The 17,142-nt window shown below is 39.1% G+C and overlaps 1 protein-coding gene across 1 annotated transcript in view; it reads left to right on the top strand.

Annotated features, from left to right (window-relative positions):
- Nucleotides 1-3,753: 3,753 nt before the first annotated feature.
- LOC121426392 (polypeptide N-acetylgalactosaminyltransferase 1-like) overlaps nt 3,754-17,142 on the top strand; it is a 58,895-nt gene continuing 45,506 nt past the window's right edge. The window contains exons 1-2 of the mRNA XM_041622680.1: nt 3,754-3,870; nt 13,511-13,859. Of these exons, the coding sequence (XP_041478614.1) occupies nt 13,649-13,859 (211 nt within the window). The 5' untranslated portion in view covers nt 3,754-3,870; nt 13,511-13,648. The remainder of the gene's footprint in view (nt 3,871-13,510; nt 13,860-17,142) is intronic.

Below are 17,142 nucleotides of genomic sequence, written 5' to 3' on the forward strand. Positions count from 1 at the left end.
GAGAGACAAAGTTAAGAAGGAATGAAGGTACGAAGGAAAGGAAGAAGGAAAGAAGCGATTGAAGAAAGAAGGCCTGGAAGTAAGTAAGAAAGAAAGAAAGAGAGAGAGGGAGGGGGAAAGAGGGGAGGGAGGCTATTGTAGTAAATTTTGGGTTTCTCTCTCAGGTGCATCAAAACGCGTATGCCCTGATCAATCAAACGCTCAAGCTGCTCTGACAGAACTTGAAAATCCCCAAGCAAATTGTTTGCTTCATGCAGACGCTTTTCAGCAGTTGCTTGGTCGTCAAGCAAATGCTAGCAGGCAGTTAGACATTGCTTGAGCTTACTATAGCAAAAGCATTTGCTCGCTCATTTTGTTTGAGCAGACAGCATAGAGCGGGTACAACGTAGGGCTCTCAGGATGATATCGTACCCTGACCAATATCACTATGAGGAACTCCCACTAGTACCTATGGGGGGGGGCAGTCTGCCCCCTGTCGAGCCACAACCCATGCACAGGACGTATCCATGCCCCCCCCCCCATGACGAGCTTGAAGACCTTTTTTTGCCCCCCCCCCCCTGACGAGCTTGAAGACCTTTTTTTTTTTTTTTGCTTGTCACATTTTTTGGCGGACGGTTTTGCCCCCCCCCCCCTCCCTGTGGAAAATCCTAGGTACGCTACTGGGAACTCCTGAGCAGTTTTAACATTCCTTCCCTTGCCAAGAGAAGAACAGACCTGCTGACAAACTTTGCCAAGTCAATCCTCGTCTCATCGCGACATCGCTACCTGCTGAACGGCAGCATGTCTCGCGAGGTAGACTGAGGAATTCTCTTCACTTGGACCTTCCTTATACTAGAACTGAACGATCTAAGAAATCAAGTGTACCCTCACTTGTCAAACTGGTCAATGATCAGTTGTAAATGTTTAGCCATGTGAATGATTTTTCTATTTATATGCATGTATTTGTTCTCATCAATTGTTAAGTTTGATTTTCTTATATTATTATGAATTATTTTATCAGCGTCAATCCCATATCTCAAAATAATCTCTGTTCCATTCTTAATGGATTTCATATCTCAAAGGTTGTGTTTTTTTATTTAAATGTTCTATAACTATATGATTGATTCTGTTGCAATAACTTGATTCTATTTCTAAATCTCTATTTCATAACTTCATAATGAAAATCAAATCTATATTATATTTCTGACCTTTTGTTGTATGACTTTACGTTTAAAACAGGTTTTTCCCCCCCAATACACAATTATCAGAATCCCATGCTAGTATTATCTACCGAAATCTCACTTATGCATGACTCAATCAATCAACCAACTGTTTCTCATTTATAGGGTGAATGATTTTTTAAATGTATTCAAATGTAAATAGTATTCAATGTAAACATTGCACAGTTAGTCTTCGGACTACAGTATTGTATTCTGTTTTATATCTAATAAACCGAATTGATTTGAATTTAATGCATTCACATTCAAGCAAAAGCAATTGCTATACTGCCCCAATCGGTCTTCCCCAACAAAAAGAAAGAGAGATAAAATCAACTAAGTACTGAATATCCATTTGCTTGGTTTATTTCCTCCATGCAAAAAAATAAGTCGGTTTCGATTTTGTACCGAGGGTCGTCTTGCAGGGACAAAGATCAACAAATAATATAAAAAAATCGCCGCATATGGAACGAGCAGTGGCGTACCTAGGATTTTCCACAGGGGGGGGGGGCAAAACCGTCCGCCAAAGAATTTGACAAGCAAAAAAAAAAAAAAAGGGTCTTCGATCACAAATAAAGGATTTCGTACCAGAAAAAAAATTGACAAGTAAAAATAAAAAAAATAAGGGCTTCAAGCTCATCGGGGGGGGGGGGAAAAAAGGTCTTTCAAGCTCGTCAGGGGGGGGGGCAAGGATACGTCTTTTGCATTGGTTGTGACGCGTCACACCCCGTAGGTACGCTAGTGGGAACGAGAGCAGCATAGTACAGGGAGAATCACATCCAGGAAATTATCCTTGATCTCAATTTTCGAAACAAGTTTCACAATCTTTTCCTGGATTTCTGACTCAAGAGGACGCGAGATGGCGCTAGAGAACTTCACATACGTTGGCTACTTTACTCTTATGGGGGGGGGGGCGAATCCGTGTACTGTAGCAGATGGGGAGGAGAATCTCCGATATATTCTGAAAGTAATTTGTAAATGCATATTTGTAAACTAGAATAAATTCACGATGCTGTTCTTACACATGTGAACCGTTTGTACCTCAGAAGATCTTATCAGTATTTCAAAGCTTTTGATACCCCCATATACTTGTCGACTAGGCCTAACAATTGAGGGAAAAACCCATACTTGTTGTCCTGTCCAGACCCCCCCCCCCCTCCCCGCCAGCAATCCTTGACCATGGCGTGATTTGATGGAAAACCAATTTAAATCCGCTTAATTCCGGCATAGCGGAGGGGAGATATTAATTGGCCTATACATAAAAAACACAAACAAACAGAAAAAGCAAAAACATGAGGGTGTCAATGCACAAGAAAAAAAATAACTATAGAAACTGCTCCAATTTTCATTTTGAATGAAAAGACTTGACAACAACAACAAAAAATCATCGTGTGAACATCGCTGAAAAGTTCTTCTCCAATATTCAAGAGCGGTCGGCATAAAATGAGCAGAATAATTCACTATTCACCGTTTTTAAAGCCTCTCATTTTTTCCCCAGGGATAGATCGGGGGTCTACATCTGATTTTCATTTTTCTTACACTAAAAAGACCTCTTCATCCGCTGCATACGAGCTCAGTTGCAAAGGGGAGATCCATTTTTCATCAAATTTGATTTTTTTTTTCTAAATGTATAGACTTTTAGTAGCTGTATAGGATGACATAAAAGCAAAATTGAATTTCCCATTAAAAAGTGAACAAAAATAGCAAAGAAAAAAAAAATCACTTTTTTGTTCAAAAGGGGTTAGATCCATTTCCGTTTGGTTGCAAAAGGGGTTAGATCCACAAAGAAATTTTGTTAAAAAGAATATTTTTTTAAATATGAAGACAGGTAGAAATATTTTATACCCAATATTATGTTCACATGGTAGGGTATCATGAAAATCTTGTTTCCCATAAGAATATTGCAATATGGGAGAATTTAAAAAAAATTGATTTTCTCGGAGTGGATCTAACCCCTTTTGCAACCAAACTCTTCTGACGAGCTCATTTGTCAAAAGGAGTAAGATTGATTTTTCATAAATTTTATTGTTTTCTCAAAACCTACAGATATTTAGTAGCTCTGATGATACCAAGGAAAATTTGAAATTCACATTAAAAGGTGAAAAAATGTTGCGAAGAAAAATCAGTTTTTTATTCAAATGGGATTGGATTCATTTCAGTTAAAAGGGGTACTTGAGGCCTAGATCCACAATAATATTTTTTTTTACATATATATTAAAAAAAATTAAAGACAGGTAGATTTGTTTTATACCCATCATCCGTTAAACAGTCCACCAGGGTAGTGTATCATCGTACTTGTGCCGGGACTTGTGCCAACATTATGTTCGTATGATAGGGTGGGAAAGTACATCATTCATGGCAATCTAGTTTCTCACAATGCAATATGGGAGAATAAAAAAACATATTTTTTCTCGGAATGGTGAAGTGGATCTAACCCATATACATGTAGGCCTACTATATACGCCGGTAAAAACGCTCGGAACTCTCTCAATAAAGTTTACCCAAAACAGCACTGAGGCTAGGCTAGCTCGATGCTGGTAATTTGCGCATGCGCATATCAATTAACTTCAGAATCCGTGTTCTGTGTACACAAACTACGTGGCCTCGTTGGTGTGGCTAATCCCTTGAAAAACGACTTATTAGTTTATGTCTGGAATAATATCCACAGTAATAGGCAAGTAAAATGTGCTTATTTGGTTTTCCGTCTTGTCATAACGCTCTTTGTGTAATAATATGTGTAAAAAAGTAGTAAATGTACTCTTCTTGCAGCACGTCCAGGAAGAAAGTGAGCCGGAAATTGCAGATTGTCGACCCCGAAGATGTCGGCGAAAACTTATGACTGGACTGGTTGTTGGGAATTGCGCGAAGCTTGTTCACATTCAGTGATTCGTACTGAATTCACACTGATATGATTATGAAGAAGGGCTAAGGCAAGGGGTCGCCACAGGGGGAGGGGGGCATGCCATGTCTGTGTACCTAACTTTCAGATTTGACATGAATTTTTTATTTCACATAAAAAGGTATGCCATCATGGTATGATGATGGTTCCTGCATACATTCCATTTCCAGGCATGCCTAGACCAAAACAAAAGCTTCAGTCTCTGTAAATGTAATTTCCACTGAACTACATTGGCTCCACAAAACCTGAAACTTTCGCAAAACCTGAGATTTCTGTATTCCCTCAAAGATCTAGCCCTAATTCTAAAACATGTACATGTCATGGGCCATGACTTGGGCCCGCAACTTGGGGTTCAACTTCATTTCCAACATTTTTGCGATATCGATTTAGTTTTTAACAAAGAATTCATTTAAAAAACGAGAAAAATGTTATGAAAAGATGGGAAGAGCTTACGGCAGAGTTTACGTCGCCATATTGATTTCTTAGTTTGTCTTTTTCTTTCCGCTTGGCGACAGCACGCAAATCGCGCGAAATAGCGAAAAAATATATCGTCAACGAAGTCATAATGGATAAACAATTTGCAAAACTGGTACATGATGCGTGTGTGCGTGGATGTCATCATGGTACATAGAACTGTTTGCTTTGCCAGAGTTTATCCAAGTCATTTTTGAAAGCGACAATATTACATGCAAATATAAATGATTCAGGCAAGGCATGCCATGAAGTAATAATACGTATGCTGAAGGAACTACTTCTAACATTAAGTCTCTGATGTGTGCTAAAAAGCTTCAAAGAGTGACCACGAGTTATACCATAATGAGACCTTTCGAAAAAGTAATCTGGGACAAGTCTGTCTAAGCGAGTATCTTGTAAACTTGAATCATATCAGCCCTTTCACGGCGGTGGTGAAGAGAGAAGAGCTGAAGCTTTTTCAATCTTTCAGTGTAGGTTAGAGAAGACATACCAGGAACCATTTTTGTACATGTAGCTCTCCTCTGCACTGCCTCAATTTTACGGTCATCGGTTAATACAAAGTGTGGATTCCAAGACACAGTACAATATTCGAGATGCGGATAGACAAGAGTTTTATACAAAGGTATGAACTTGAAGATTCTGAGTTGTATTTACAAAGGCTTGTAATAATGATCCCTAGCATCTGGTTAGCCTTCTGTACCATTACTGCTATGTGCTTATGGAAAGTCAGATTATTATCAACAATGACAACGAGGTCTTTTTCAGAGACCACATTCTCAAGATGTCTGTTTTCCATCACATATGTATGTTTAGGATTATTGTAACCAAGATGTAGGGTCTTGCATTTTTGAGAGTTTAAAGGAAGTTGCAAAAGTGAAGACCAGGTAGAAATGTTATCTAAATCCTCTTGTAATTCATGGCAAGAATTTTGGCAGTTGATGGACGTATAAACTTTAGCATCATCTGCATACATCTGAGTTCGACAAGGAGAAATGTCAGGCAAGTCATTCACAAACAAAACAAAAAGAGTCAGACCGAGTATGCTGCCCTCCGGAATTCCGCTGATGACAGTAGACCAGTCTGAACACATATTCACGGCCGATTTCAAAAGATCGCATGCGATCGGTCGTAGGTCAAACAGCATTGGATGGCTCAGAAAATACCAGAATTTTGGAAAAATATTTCACTGATTGGCAGTTTCCAAATATCGGACGTGTAGAGTTGTGCGCCGCAATCAATTCCCGCAATTTAAATTGCACTCTAGACCCAAAAATACTTGCTTAATTATTGATGAAATAAGGCCAAGTAACAAAAAAAAGTAGTTGATCATCCCCGCGCCGATTCTATTTTGTCTGCCACATGAAAGTTTTTACAATGTTCTATTTTCAAAAATTGGCAAAAAAAATTGTTGTCCACGCCTGCTTCCCTTTTTGATTGCCGCATCAATTTTCTTGATATTTACTTTTTTTATGGCTGCTGAAAAGCGAAAAAATACACAAAATTTGCGAGCGATTTGCTCTCATGTGCTCTGGATCTCTCCTAAAACAATTGCAAAGTCCGATATCGTCGTAACTATAAAGAAAGAAAATCTGATTTTTTGTGGTAACTTTGAAGATACGATCATAAATTAAGGAGAAAATAAAGTTTGCAAGTTAAAGAAAAATATCAGATTTCTTCATTTTTTTACTGCATTTCAAGGACCCCGAATTTGAAATGATCCGTTGCGTGCTTTTGAAATATGGTGCGGATAAATCAATTTAAATGATTTCAGCAGGGGTTTTTGGTGAGTGATAGAGCCCCTACTTCGGTGTGTGTTGCGGTGATTCACTGTGCTTGTGACCGAGTTTGGTGTGCATGTGTGCTGCGGTGATGTGATTGACTGTCCTGGCGCTACGTGAAATTGTGAAATAAATAATTTTCTGGCAAGTTTTATAATGTTACCTTTCCAGCGGCAGTGCATTGAATATTCAAAAATATATTTTCAAGTGAGAAATTGAATATTACATGTATGAAAATGATAATGACAGGAACCAATTCTGTTCAAATTTGATAAATTTCATCCTTCCTTGGCTATTCAATTTGATGGACAGTTGTCAGTTTGGAAAAGATCTAGATCTAACAGTAACAGTTACCAAGGCTCAACATTAGCGAATTCACCTCGGCAACCATTACTGAAAAAATGTTCAGTTTTGGTGGCCCGGTCACCAGCCTTCTTAAAGTCACTCTTTATATGAACAGCTTTATGAAACAGGCCCCCAGATCTACTTCTAGTACATACTTGTCATTTGTTAAAAGCAAACCAATATTGGTCTGTGTTGGTAAATGTGCTGGTACAGGTACAGTATAATGTATGCCACATGCACTAATGTGTATCATGCCATGTATTCTTTCTTACCCTCTCTCTCTTTGATACATGTACATGTACCTTATCTTGTCTTGGAAATAAGCCATGTCTCTTTGATATGACATTGCCTGGGTTTTTGCCCTAGATCCGATTACTCATATTACATGTAGATGCATATATATGCACATGTACTGGACCAAATGTACAGCAGCTCTATTACATGTAGGTCAAGAGATTCAATGATACAAGGTACATGTACAATACAGTCAGTGGTGAGTTTTAACCCCCACCAGAAAATTGTTCAAGTTCTGCCATGTACATGTAATAGTGAAGTCAGGTGATAATCTGAACTTGCCGAACATTGCAGAGCTGTCTACAGTACATTCAACACTCAGCATGAAGGAGTGCATTTTGTGATGGTGTTTACTTAAAGTGATTGGTTAACATTGGTTTGACCTTTAAAAAATCTGAGCTAGAAGGTCATAATTGTCACCTGTGTCTGTGATATGTTACAAAAATGAAGCCCTGAAAAAAATTGCGTTCGAAAATCATTATTTAGTCCTTCAAAAATTGAAATATTAAGTGACCGGAAACACCATCTTAATTTCATCCCATACAGTTATGTGTACTATTTAGGCATCTATAAGACGCCTATTTACAAAATCGGGTTTGCCTTGTAGTTTTAGCTTTTCATTCTCAATAATGTTGTTGTTGTTGTTCGTTTAGGGCCTGTTTCACGCCCTAGTAGTCTCCTTGGTAGACACTTGGTGTTAGGAACTCAAAGGTAGAAAAAACTGCTACATGTAGGTAATTGTTTTGTTGGCGAGTAAGGTGGCTAGATGTTAGCGCTTGTGGATGAGACAAATGCTACCACCGATGCTCTAATAGTAGATTGCATTTGCTTGGTCATTGCAGGGTTGAAACCCAGGAGGGTAACCACTGAGATCTCTCTGAGATGGTATGGAGTGTTAGTTTTGCTGTATCCTTTCTCTATAGTCTGTATCATCTTCAGTCTACTGGACTCATAGAGTGGACAGTGGAGAAGGACATGCTCTATAGTTTCCCTGTCTCTGTTGCAACTGCAATTAGGTGAAGGGTGGTTGTGAGGGAAAATTCTGTGCATATTGTCATTGAGTTTGGTATGTCCTGTGAGCATCCTCATCAACTTCACTTCTGTGGATCTTGGAAGAGAGCTGTGTGCATTCTTCCTGGCAACTGTGGGCTGGAGTTGGTATGTCCATCTTCCTTTTGTAGATCTGTCCCATCGTCGTTGCCAGAGCTTCTCAGTATTCTTACGGATAGTCTTTGCACTTTCCTTGTGCAGAGTAATTGCGGAAGCTAATGATGATGAGCTTGCAGCTTCCAAAGCAGCATCCTTGGCTAGTTGGTCAGCAAGTTCGTTTCCCATGATATTTGCATGTCCAGCGATCCATGTGATTGTGACAGTAGTGCCTCTACTTCTTAGAAGAGTGATGTTTTTATTAGTGCGAGACACAACCTCTGGGAACGATGAAGAGTGGAGAGAACTGGTCATGGCCATGACAGCACTTTGACAGTCAGTGAGAATGTGCACTACCTGATCAACTAGGGGCTGGTTTCTTCAGGGTGACGTGTTCCACAGCTGTTTCTATGGCGACCATTTCAGCATTAAAGCTACTCGAACTGCTAGCAACAGGCTTGCCGATGCAGATTGGTATGCAGTTCAGTCCTGTCCAGTAGATGACAATGCCTGCTCCGCAAGGACCTGGGTTCAACAATGCAGACCTATCTGTGAAGATGATAGTATCGGTGTTGAGACTTAGAATGAAATCAGTCGCCAACTTCAGAGCCTGGTCCCTCTGCTCACTGCTTCTGTCTCTACTATTTCCAAGGTTTCTCCACTCAATACGAACCTCTTCCATTCTGCACGAGAGGATGTCAGACATATCTTCGATAGGTTGGGAGCCAGGATCACTTAGATGTAGGCTAACATTCAGATCTTTAAGGGCCCTGGTCATCAAGCAGAGAGGGGTGCTTCTGGGTCCATGTGAGAATGCTGGATCACCCAAGAGACTTTGGACTAAAACCCTAAAGTTATCTGTTTCTTCCTTACTAAGAATGTACTGGCACAAAGTTCTTGCAAGTATTTCACGTAGTCTTATGTCAAGAGGAATAGTGTGAGACATTACTTCCACAGCATCAGAAGAGCAATGAACGAAGGTCCCTGTGGCCATTCGAAGCGCAAGATTTTGAACTCTTTCCAGCGACGAGATGGACCTGACTGTACACCATACAGGGTAGGCAAACTCCAGGTGTGGTCGAATACATGCCGAGTACAATAGAAGCATGAGTTCCATGCTGGCACCAGCAGTGTGTGATGTTAAGGCAGAGATCTTGCAAAGTGCTCTCATGGCTTTTGATGCTGCTGTTTCAACCTGACTACTGAAACGCAGATTCTCGTCCAAGATGACACCTAGACATCTGCACTTGTCTTCCAGATTAGCAACTGCTTGTCTCCCATAGGGTGATATCATCAGCATACTTAATGTGATGGCCTAGATGTGGAGAAACATTGATTGCAATGATGAAAAGGATCGGAGCAATGACCGAACCCTGAGGAACGCCTACACTTGTCTCTTGCCAATCTGTTCTGACAGTGTTAACAAGGCATCTGCAGTATCTGTCTCTGAAAAAACTGGAGATAGACAACAACAGTCTCCCAGAGATACCGGCTTTGGCCAATTTATAGAGGACTGCTTCTCTCCATACATTGTCGAAGGCACCTTCAAGGTCGATCAGAACTGCAGCAGTGTCGTGGTTGTGTTTGAAACCACTCAGTATAGGGAGAGTCATACTGAGCAAAGCTTGAGTGATGTCGCGTCCCTGTAGGTATGCAAACTGTTCAGGTTCAAAGAAGGCTTGTTCATGTAGGGCTGCCAACAGTCTTCTGGTAATGACCCTTTCATATAGTTTGCCAGCAACAGAGGTAAGTCCTAGTGGGCGATAAGATTTCTCAGTATGGTACGACTCTTTGCCTGGTTTTGGTATGAATATTTTGTTTTCTCTCTTCCACATCTTGGGTATCTTCCCCGTCTTCCAGCAAAGCTGAAAGAGTTGAAGGAGATAGCGTTTCATTGACAATCCAGCAAACTTGATTAACTTAGGATGAATTTCGTCAGGTCCTGGGCTACTATTTGACTTCATTAGTGAAAGAGCGACAGCAATCTCAGCAGATGTCAGGTCTGAGTTGTAATTCTTTGCTGAAACACTTGCATCAGTAACCAACGCATTGGATTCATGTTCTATTGTATTCTGAACAGAATTATTAATCTCATTGAACCATACATCATCAAATCTGCCTGGGGTGACGGTTTTCATGATATGAACTTTCTTCAGTCGCTCAGCTATATCTACATCATTGAAATCGTAGTCGTCATCGTCTCTTTCAAGGGGCTGAACAGGAGCAGAGGTACCTCCATTCAGTAATTTGTTGATAGTTCTCCATGGGTCCTCACAATTCTCTTTAAGTTGCTCACATTTCTCAAGCTGCCACTCTTGAAAGGCCTTCTTGTACTCCACCATGAACTTTGATACATTTCCTTGATGGATAGTAAAGTTGTTAGGTGTTCTCCTCTTGTACGTCTTTTTGGAGAGCTTGCAAAGTACGAGGAGGAATTGAGACATTTTAGAATTCCAGAAAGGCTTACTATGTCTACATATCCTTTTTTGGGGAATCTTTTCAGCTGCCAGGGATTGTATGGTATCTGTGAAATCTTTGCAAGCTTGGTCAGGATCTGTCATTCCTGTAAGTGATCTACCCAGATCCTCAAGTTTATTTGACACTGCATGTTCCCATGCGGTCCAGTCAACATCAGCCAGGGATAGATGACTTCTGACTTGAGGGGAATCTCCCATGGTCTTCAAGGTAATCAAAATGGGATAATGGTCAGACGGTCACTCAGACCAAATTGCATTTTTCTTATCTACTTGCCAAGTTATGAGATTCGGGTTGCATCTGGCTGAAAGGGTGAGGTCTATATTCTCAATAATGGTTGTTTTCAGGGTTTATTAGTTCTAATACATGCACTTGTACACATGTTTCATATTGGTTTGAGATTTTTTTAAATTGGCTGCTCACAAAGTTAAACAATGCATTTAATACTATTAAAACCTCTTGAGCACAACTATGTATTAATTAACTTAAATTTACTCTCAAAATAAAAAGACATACTAGTAACTATACAGAGACAAGTGAGCTTTGTACTAGTGTTGCATATCACTGTATTTTCCAATTCTGTATAAAAGTGAGTCAGAAGTATGTAGTCAAAAATTTATAAATATGTGGGACCAGTCATAAGTCAGGCAGACCCGTCTTGCAGTGGAGGAACAGTTTCATCAAGACTCGGACAGTTTGTCTTTCCTGTCATGTCTGGATCAGGATACTGCTATTTACCTATTTTTAAAGGTCAAGTCCACCCAAGAAAAATGATGATTTTGAATAAATAGAGAAAAATCCAATTAGCAAAATGCTAAAAATTTCATCAAAATCGGATGTAAAATAAGAAAGTTATGACATTTTAAAGTTTCGCCTATTTTTTACAAAACAGTTATATGCACATCTCAGTGACTTGCAAATGAGATAGGGGATGATGTCCATCACTCACTATTTCTTTTGTTTTTTATTGTTTGAATTATACAATATTTCATTTTTTACAGATTTGACAATAAGGACCAATTTGACTGAACCATATAGTATTAATAGATCTATGCTATATCGACATGTTCAAGGAGGAATTAATCTTTGTTTCATTTGACAATGAGGAGAAAATTAGAATATTTCATATTTCATATAATGAAATACAAAATAAATAGTGAGTGGATGACGTCATCAGTCTCTTCATTTGCATACTGACCAGGATGTGCATATAGCTGTTTTGTGAAATTAAGCGAAAGTTTAAAATGTCATAACTTTCTTCTTTTACATCCGATGATGAAATTTTCAGTGTTATGCTTGTTGGATTTTTCTCTTTTTATTCAAATCAACCATTGGTTGGGGTGGACTTTTCCTTTAATGATTTCTCAAATTTTATTTCCCAAGAAAACAATGCTGAGTATTAAACAAATTGTAAATTCAACGGCATAACTGAACATCAAATACATGTAAAGTAGGGAAATTCAGTTCCATTGCAGTCCCTATAATTTTGCACTAGACTGAGTTGCGTTTCATGGATTAAAAACCATCTCTTTCTATTAAACCCTGGTTTCCTACATTGTACATGTACACATTAAACATAATTTCCTGGTCTGATGGTGGGTTTTGAAATTGATGGTCACAAGTGAAACCCTTTGAGATAGCTCTGTATCCTTTCACTTTCACACCTTGTCATCAATGTGTAAATGGTATGTACATGTACATGCAACAGTGAATACGTACTTCTGAGTAAAATTGAATTGACATGTACACATTCGGGACTACATAGGTGACTGCACTTTGATCCACATGTTATAAGGGTGTCCCTTTTTTCTCTTGAAAGGAGGATCCAGTCCAAATGGAATGTTCGAGAGGCAGACACTTTCACTTTTTAGGTGCGTTAGCCCTGTACATGTCTGCGTACCTATTTTTCACCAAAAAAATCTGTTGATAATGTTCCTTTTAATATAATAAATATATTCTTATAGGAAAAGGTTTGCCAAAAATCTTGTGAAAATTTGAAAGATATGCATGTGTGATTTTCTTGGAAAAACCCTTGGACAGTCATTTTCAGATTGAACAAAACAATTGTGCCCCATGCCTGCACACCCATTCATTTTGATGAGAAAGGCTGCATTTTGAGGCTGTCACATGAAATGCCTGAAATTCCATATTCCCCCCCCCCCCCCCATCATTTTGAGTCAGATTTTTAAATGAATATCTGTCTATGTAATTGCAGGTGTAAATTTTGTGGTTGTTGCATATCTTTTTTCACTAGCATCGTACATTTACATGTACAATGTACATGTACGTGTGCAGAGTGCAGACAAGGGGGACTGCGCAGACTTGGAGGAGCTACCATATCGACCGAACTATGTAGAGGCCGTTCTCATTACGCTTTCTAAAACTACAAGGTAGTTTACTGGAAGCCGATTCAGGAAACCAGTTTGGAAGATCGCTTTGCTAGCGTTCCCACTTGTGGTTTTCTAAATCACTTCACATAAAGCGCTCTTGTTGCTATGGAAACGCTCTCAGTGGGACGACACGATTAGCGCGAAATCCGAAACCGCAGCATAGGCATTCTACACCTGTCGTGTGGAGTAGCGCGCTCAAAATGTGCGAAGATCGCTTCCCGAAGAACGGTTGTGTCCTCACTTTACATTGTAATACGTTAAAATCAGTTTAACGAGGCAAAGTGATCTTGAAAACTACATCGTGAGGTGGTTTTCCAAACTGGTTTGGAAGATCGCTTCCAAGACCGCTTCGACCATTCTCACTAAATGTTAAACTAGTTTCCACTATTAGTTTTAGGAACGTAGTGAGAACAGCCTCGTAGATTCTAGAACAAGGTTGAAATAATACAAATATTTTTATTCTTTACTAGTATGAATTCTATTCTTTTTTTTTATTTCCTCTCTTCTATCCAGGTCCAATCACCCAGCAGACTAGATCACTGATACAAATGAACATGACCCGCTCATGACGTCAACCAAAAGAATATTTGTGAAATTCTGTATACTTTGAGGAATTAAGCCAGACCGGCTTACAAACTTTATCCTGCAAACATGTTGCCTAAAAGAAGACAATGTAAAATTATCATAGCCACATCGCTATTCTGGATCTTTGTGGACTTTGTGTTATTACTGTACTATACGGCGCCGTGCGTGGGGCCGACGTGTCAGCAGCAAGCCGGTGAAGATGAAGGACCCATCAAAAGAATTATTGACAGAGCTAATAAATGGATGAATGAATTACCAGAAGAGAGAAAACAAATAGGTGAGTTTAATTCGGAAGTTTGAGCAAAAGCAATTTAAAACAGATTAACAGATGTACAATGTATATATGTACCTCATTTGCATAACAACTTTTTTTGCACAAAGGTTTTTTTTCAAATTCCGAACCACAACTTTCTTGTCAATTGATGTTACATGCATGGTGGTGTGAACAACCGTGGAAGTAGTTTATGGTACACTATAAAGTCCTGGAAGGACTGAGAAGAGAAAGTGGACAGAAATGGAGATGAAATGAACAGGTGAGAAAGTGGAGATTTGAAAGTAGTATTCTGTTCGAAATGAGTGAAGTCCTTAAAGGGATGGTCAGGGCTGAAAATATATCTTATTACATAGAGTAGAAGTCACTGAGCAAAATGTCGAAAATTTCATCAAAATCAGATAACAAAAAATAAAGTTATTCAAGTTTAAAATTTAGCAATATTTTGTGAAAACAGTCATCATGAATATTCATTACATGTAGGTGGGCTGATGATGTCACACTCACATCCCCACTATCTGTTTTGTTAATTTATTACATTAAGTCATAATTTTTTCAGTATTTCATACATGTGTGAATGATATGTCTCCCTTTATAATGAATAAAGTTACAGCGATAAATATCTAATGCAGTTCTTGGAGGAAAAAAATTGAATAAACCTAATTTCATACAATAAAATACAAAAGAACAAGTGGAGATGTGACATCATCAGCCCACCTAATGAATATTCATGATGAGTCTGACCGTTTTCACAAAATATTGCTAAACTTTAAAATTCAATATTAACTTTATTATTTGTTATCCGATTTTGATGAAATTTTTGGCATTTTGCTTTAATAGTGAATTCTACTCTATTTATTAAGCTATAAATATTTTCAGCCCGTACCATCCCTTTACCAGAAGGAGTGGAAAGCTGAGAAGATAGGCTTGAGTAGGTGAGAAAAGGCTGGCTTGAGTCGGCGAATGGAGCAGTAGCATTCTAGCAGAAGCAGGAGAGTAGACTCAACGTTTCAGGCAGGTTGACTGTCCATCATCTCTATGAGGCTGTTCTCACTATATTCCTAAAACTACTTTACTGGAAACCGATTCAGGAAACCACTTTGGAAGATCGCTTTGCTACAAAATGTAGCGTTCTCACTTGATCACACGAAAGTGGTTTTCAAAGTCACTTCGCTCTTGTTGCTATGGAAACGCTCTCAGGGGGTGACACGTTTCGCGCGAAATTCGAAACCGCAGCTACACCTGTCGTGTGCAGTAGCGCGCTCAAAATGTGAGAAGAACGCTTGTGTCCTCACTTACAATGTACGCTAAAACCAGTTTAACGAGGCAAAGCGATCTTGAAAACTACATCGCGAGGTGGTTTTTCAAACTGGTTTGGAAGATCGCTTCCAAGACTGCTTTGACCGTTCTCACTACGCGTTAAACTAGTTTCCACTAAACTAGTTTCCAGTAAACTAGTTTTAGGAACGTAGTGAGAACAGCCTCTATTTCTATCCACTTTTCTCATCTCAGTCCTTCTGGACTTTACACATGGTGTACCGTAAAACCACATGTTCTTCTGCAATTGATGAAAATTGTTGTGATGTCAGGGTTTCTTAACCTTGCATTGAAATCTGAGTGGCCTTTGCCTTCTACAAAAATGAATATGAATTTCTACAATGAATTATGGTTACATGTATACAAATTATGTATCAATATGTTCTATTCAATATCAACAAAAATGTTTCACTCAGGACGACGTTGATAGACCATGGCCACGCAACCCCTCCGCAATACTTCATTTGCAGAGCTTTGATTTTTATACAGAACGTGTGTGAAACCAAGTTTATATTGATTTTAAATGCATGAAGTGAAGGTCATTGACTGTAAAGAAATCATCAACTGAAGCATGAACTTCCATTTTGATTGAATGTACACGTACAGTATGTAAACTAGAGGAGATGTGAACAGCTTTACATACAACCATCCTTGACAATATGGTTTGCATTGATGTTGGTGTTTTGTTTCTTTTCTTCCAACTTTGATGAAATAATAAGAATATTCAATGTTGATTTGCTTTTTAGATAATCTTAATGACACATTAATACAGTATTTAAAATCATGACTTGGCTGTTAAGATTCTCATACAAGTCTGTATCTTAAAATAAGAAAATAAGGATAGCGAAGATAAATAAAATTTCACATAAAATATGCTCTTTATTGCAAACTTCACAGAGGTGCAAGAATTAAAATACAATAATTACAACTTATGTGAGCTACATGTACCTAATCAATAGCTCAAATTTCGATAACAAATGCTTAACAGCTCAGCCACAAAATTCAGCCCCCCCCCCCCCCCGGTTCTTCTCTGTAAATGTAGTATATTCTCAAAAGAAAACATTAAATCCCACCCCCGGCCCCCCACTCAGCGGTCGGAGGGATCGCATGCGAGTGCAGCCCATGAAATGTATTGGGGGTGTATTTGACTTTTCACCTGGAGATTTCTTTAAAAAGCGGGCGTTTTTTTATCTCTTTCTCTTTGGACTCCTGAGAAATTAAAAAAGGGGGTTATGAAATATCTTAGAAAAATTGATCAAACCCCGGGATCGAATTCCTGAAATTCTTGTTAGTTTTGAAAGCTCGTCCTCCATCATGACATCAGGGAACCTCTATTGTAATGACAGCTTACCTGAGGTGAAGGAGGGGGGATGGGGTTGTCAGTTCTGAGATAGGGGGTTCGAATGAGAGCTCACCGGAGATAGGGGGGTACATTGAGCGGTGTTCCGGATTTTATAGGGGTCTCCAAGGCAGGAAAAGGGGGGGGGGGTTCAGAAAGTTTGGCAGACATGAGATGGAGTGATTTCAAAGGGAGGGAACGAGGGTAGGCGTACCCTAAATACATGTAACACTGAGTGGGGGGTGGCGGGTCACCACCCTTCCTCTGACCAATATTTTACTTTTGGTCCGTTCATTTGGATTTGTGGTTGAAGAATTGCCTTACAGTTACATGTACATGTATCTCTGACAGTATTTCATTCTGGGATAATTCAAGTAGGCAACAGCTGACGGGATATATTTCAGAGATTCTGAAAGTGAAAAAAAATTGCAATATATTAGAAAAAATGAAAAAAAATCAATATTATAGCACAGCCTTTTCCGGAAGAACTTGTCATCTGCTCAATATGAAAGTAGGTTGAGTGGATGAAAACCTAGCATAGAGTAGGGGCCTGTAACACAAAGGTTAGCGATTGATCGTAGAACATTTTTCTACGATTGATTCCATTGACTACAATGTACAATCAATCGTGAA

This window comes from Lytechinus variegatus, chromosome 13 (assembly GCF_018143015.1).
Source record: "Lytechinus variegatus isolate NC3 chromosome 13, Lvar_3.0, whole genome shotgun sequence".
Classification (NCBI taxonomy): Eukaryota; Metazoa; Echinodermata; class Echinoidea; order Temnopleuroida; family Toxopneustidae; genus Lytechinus; species Lytechinus variegatus.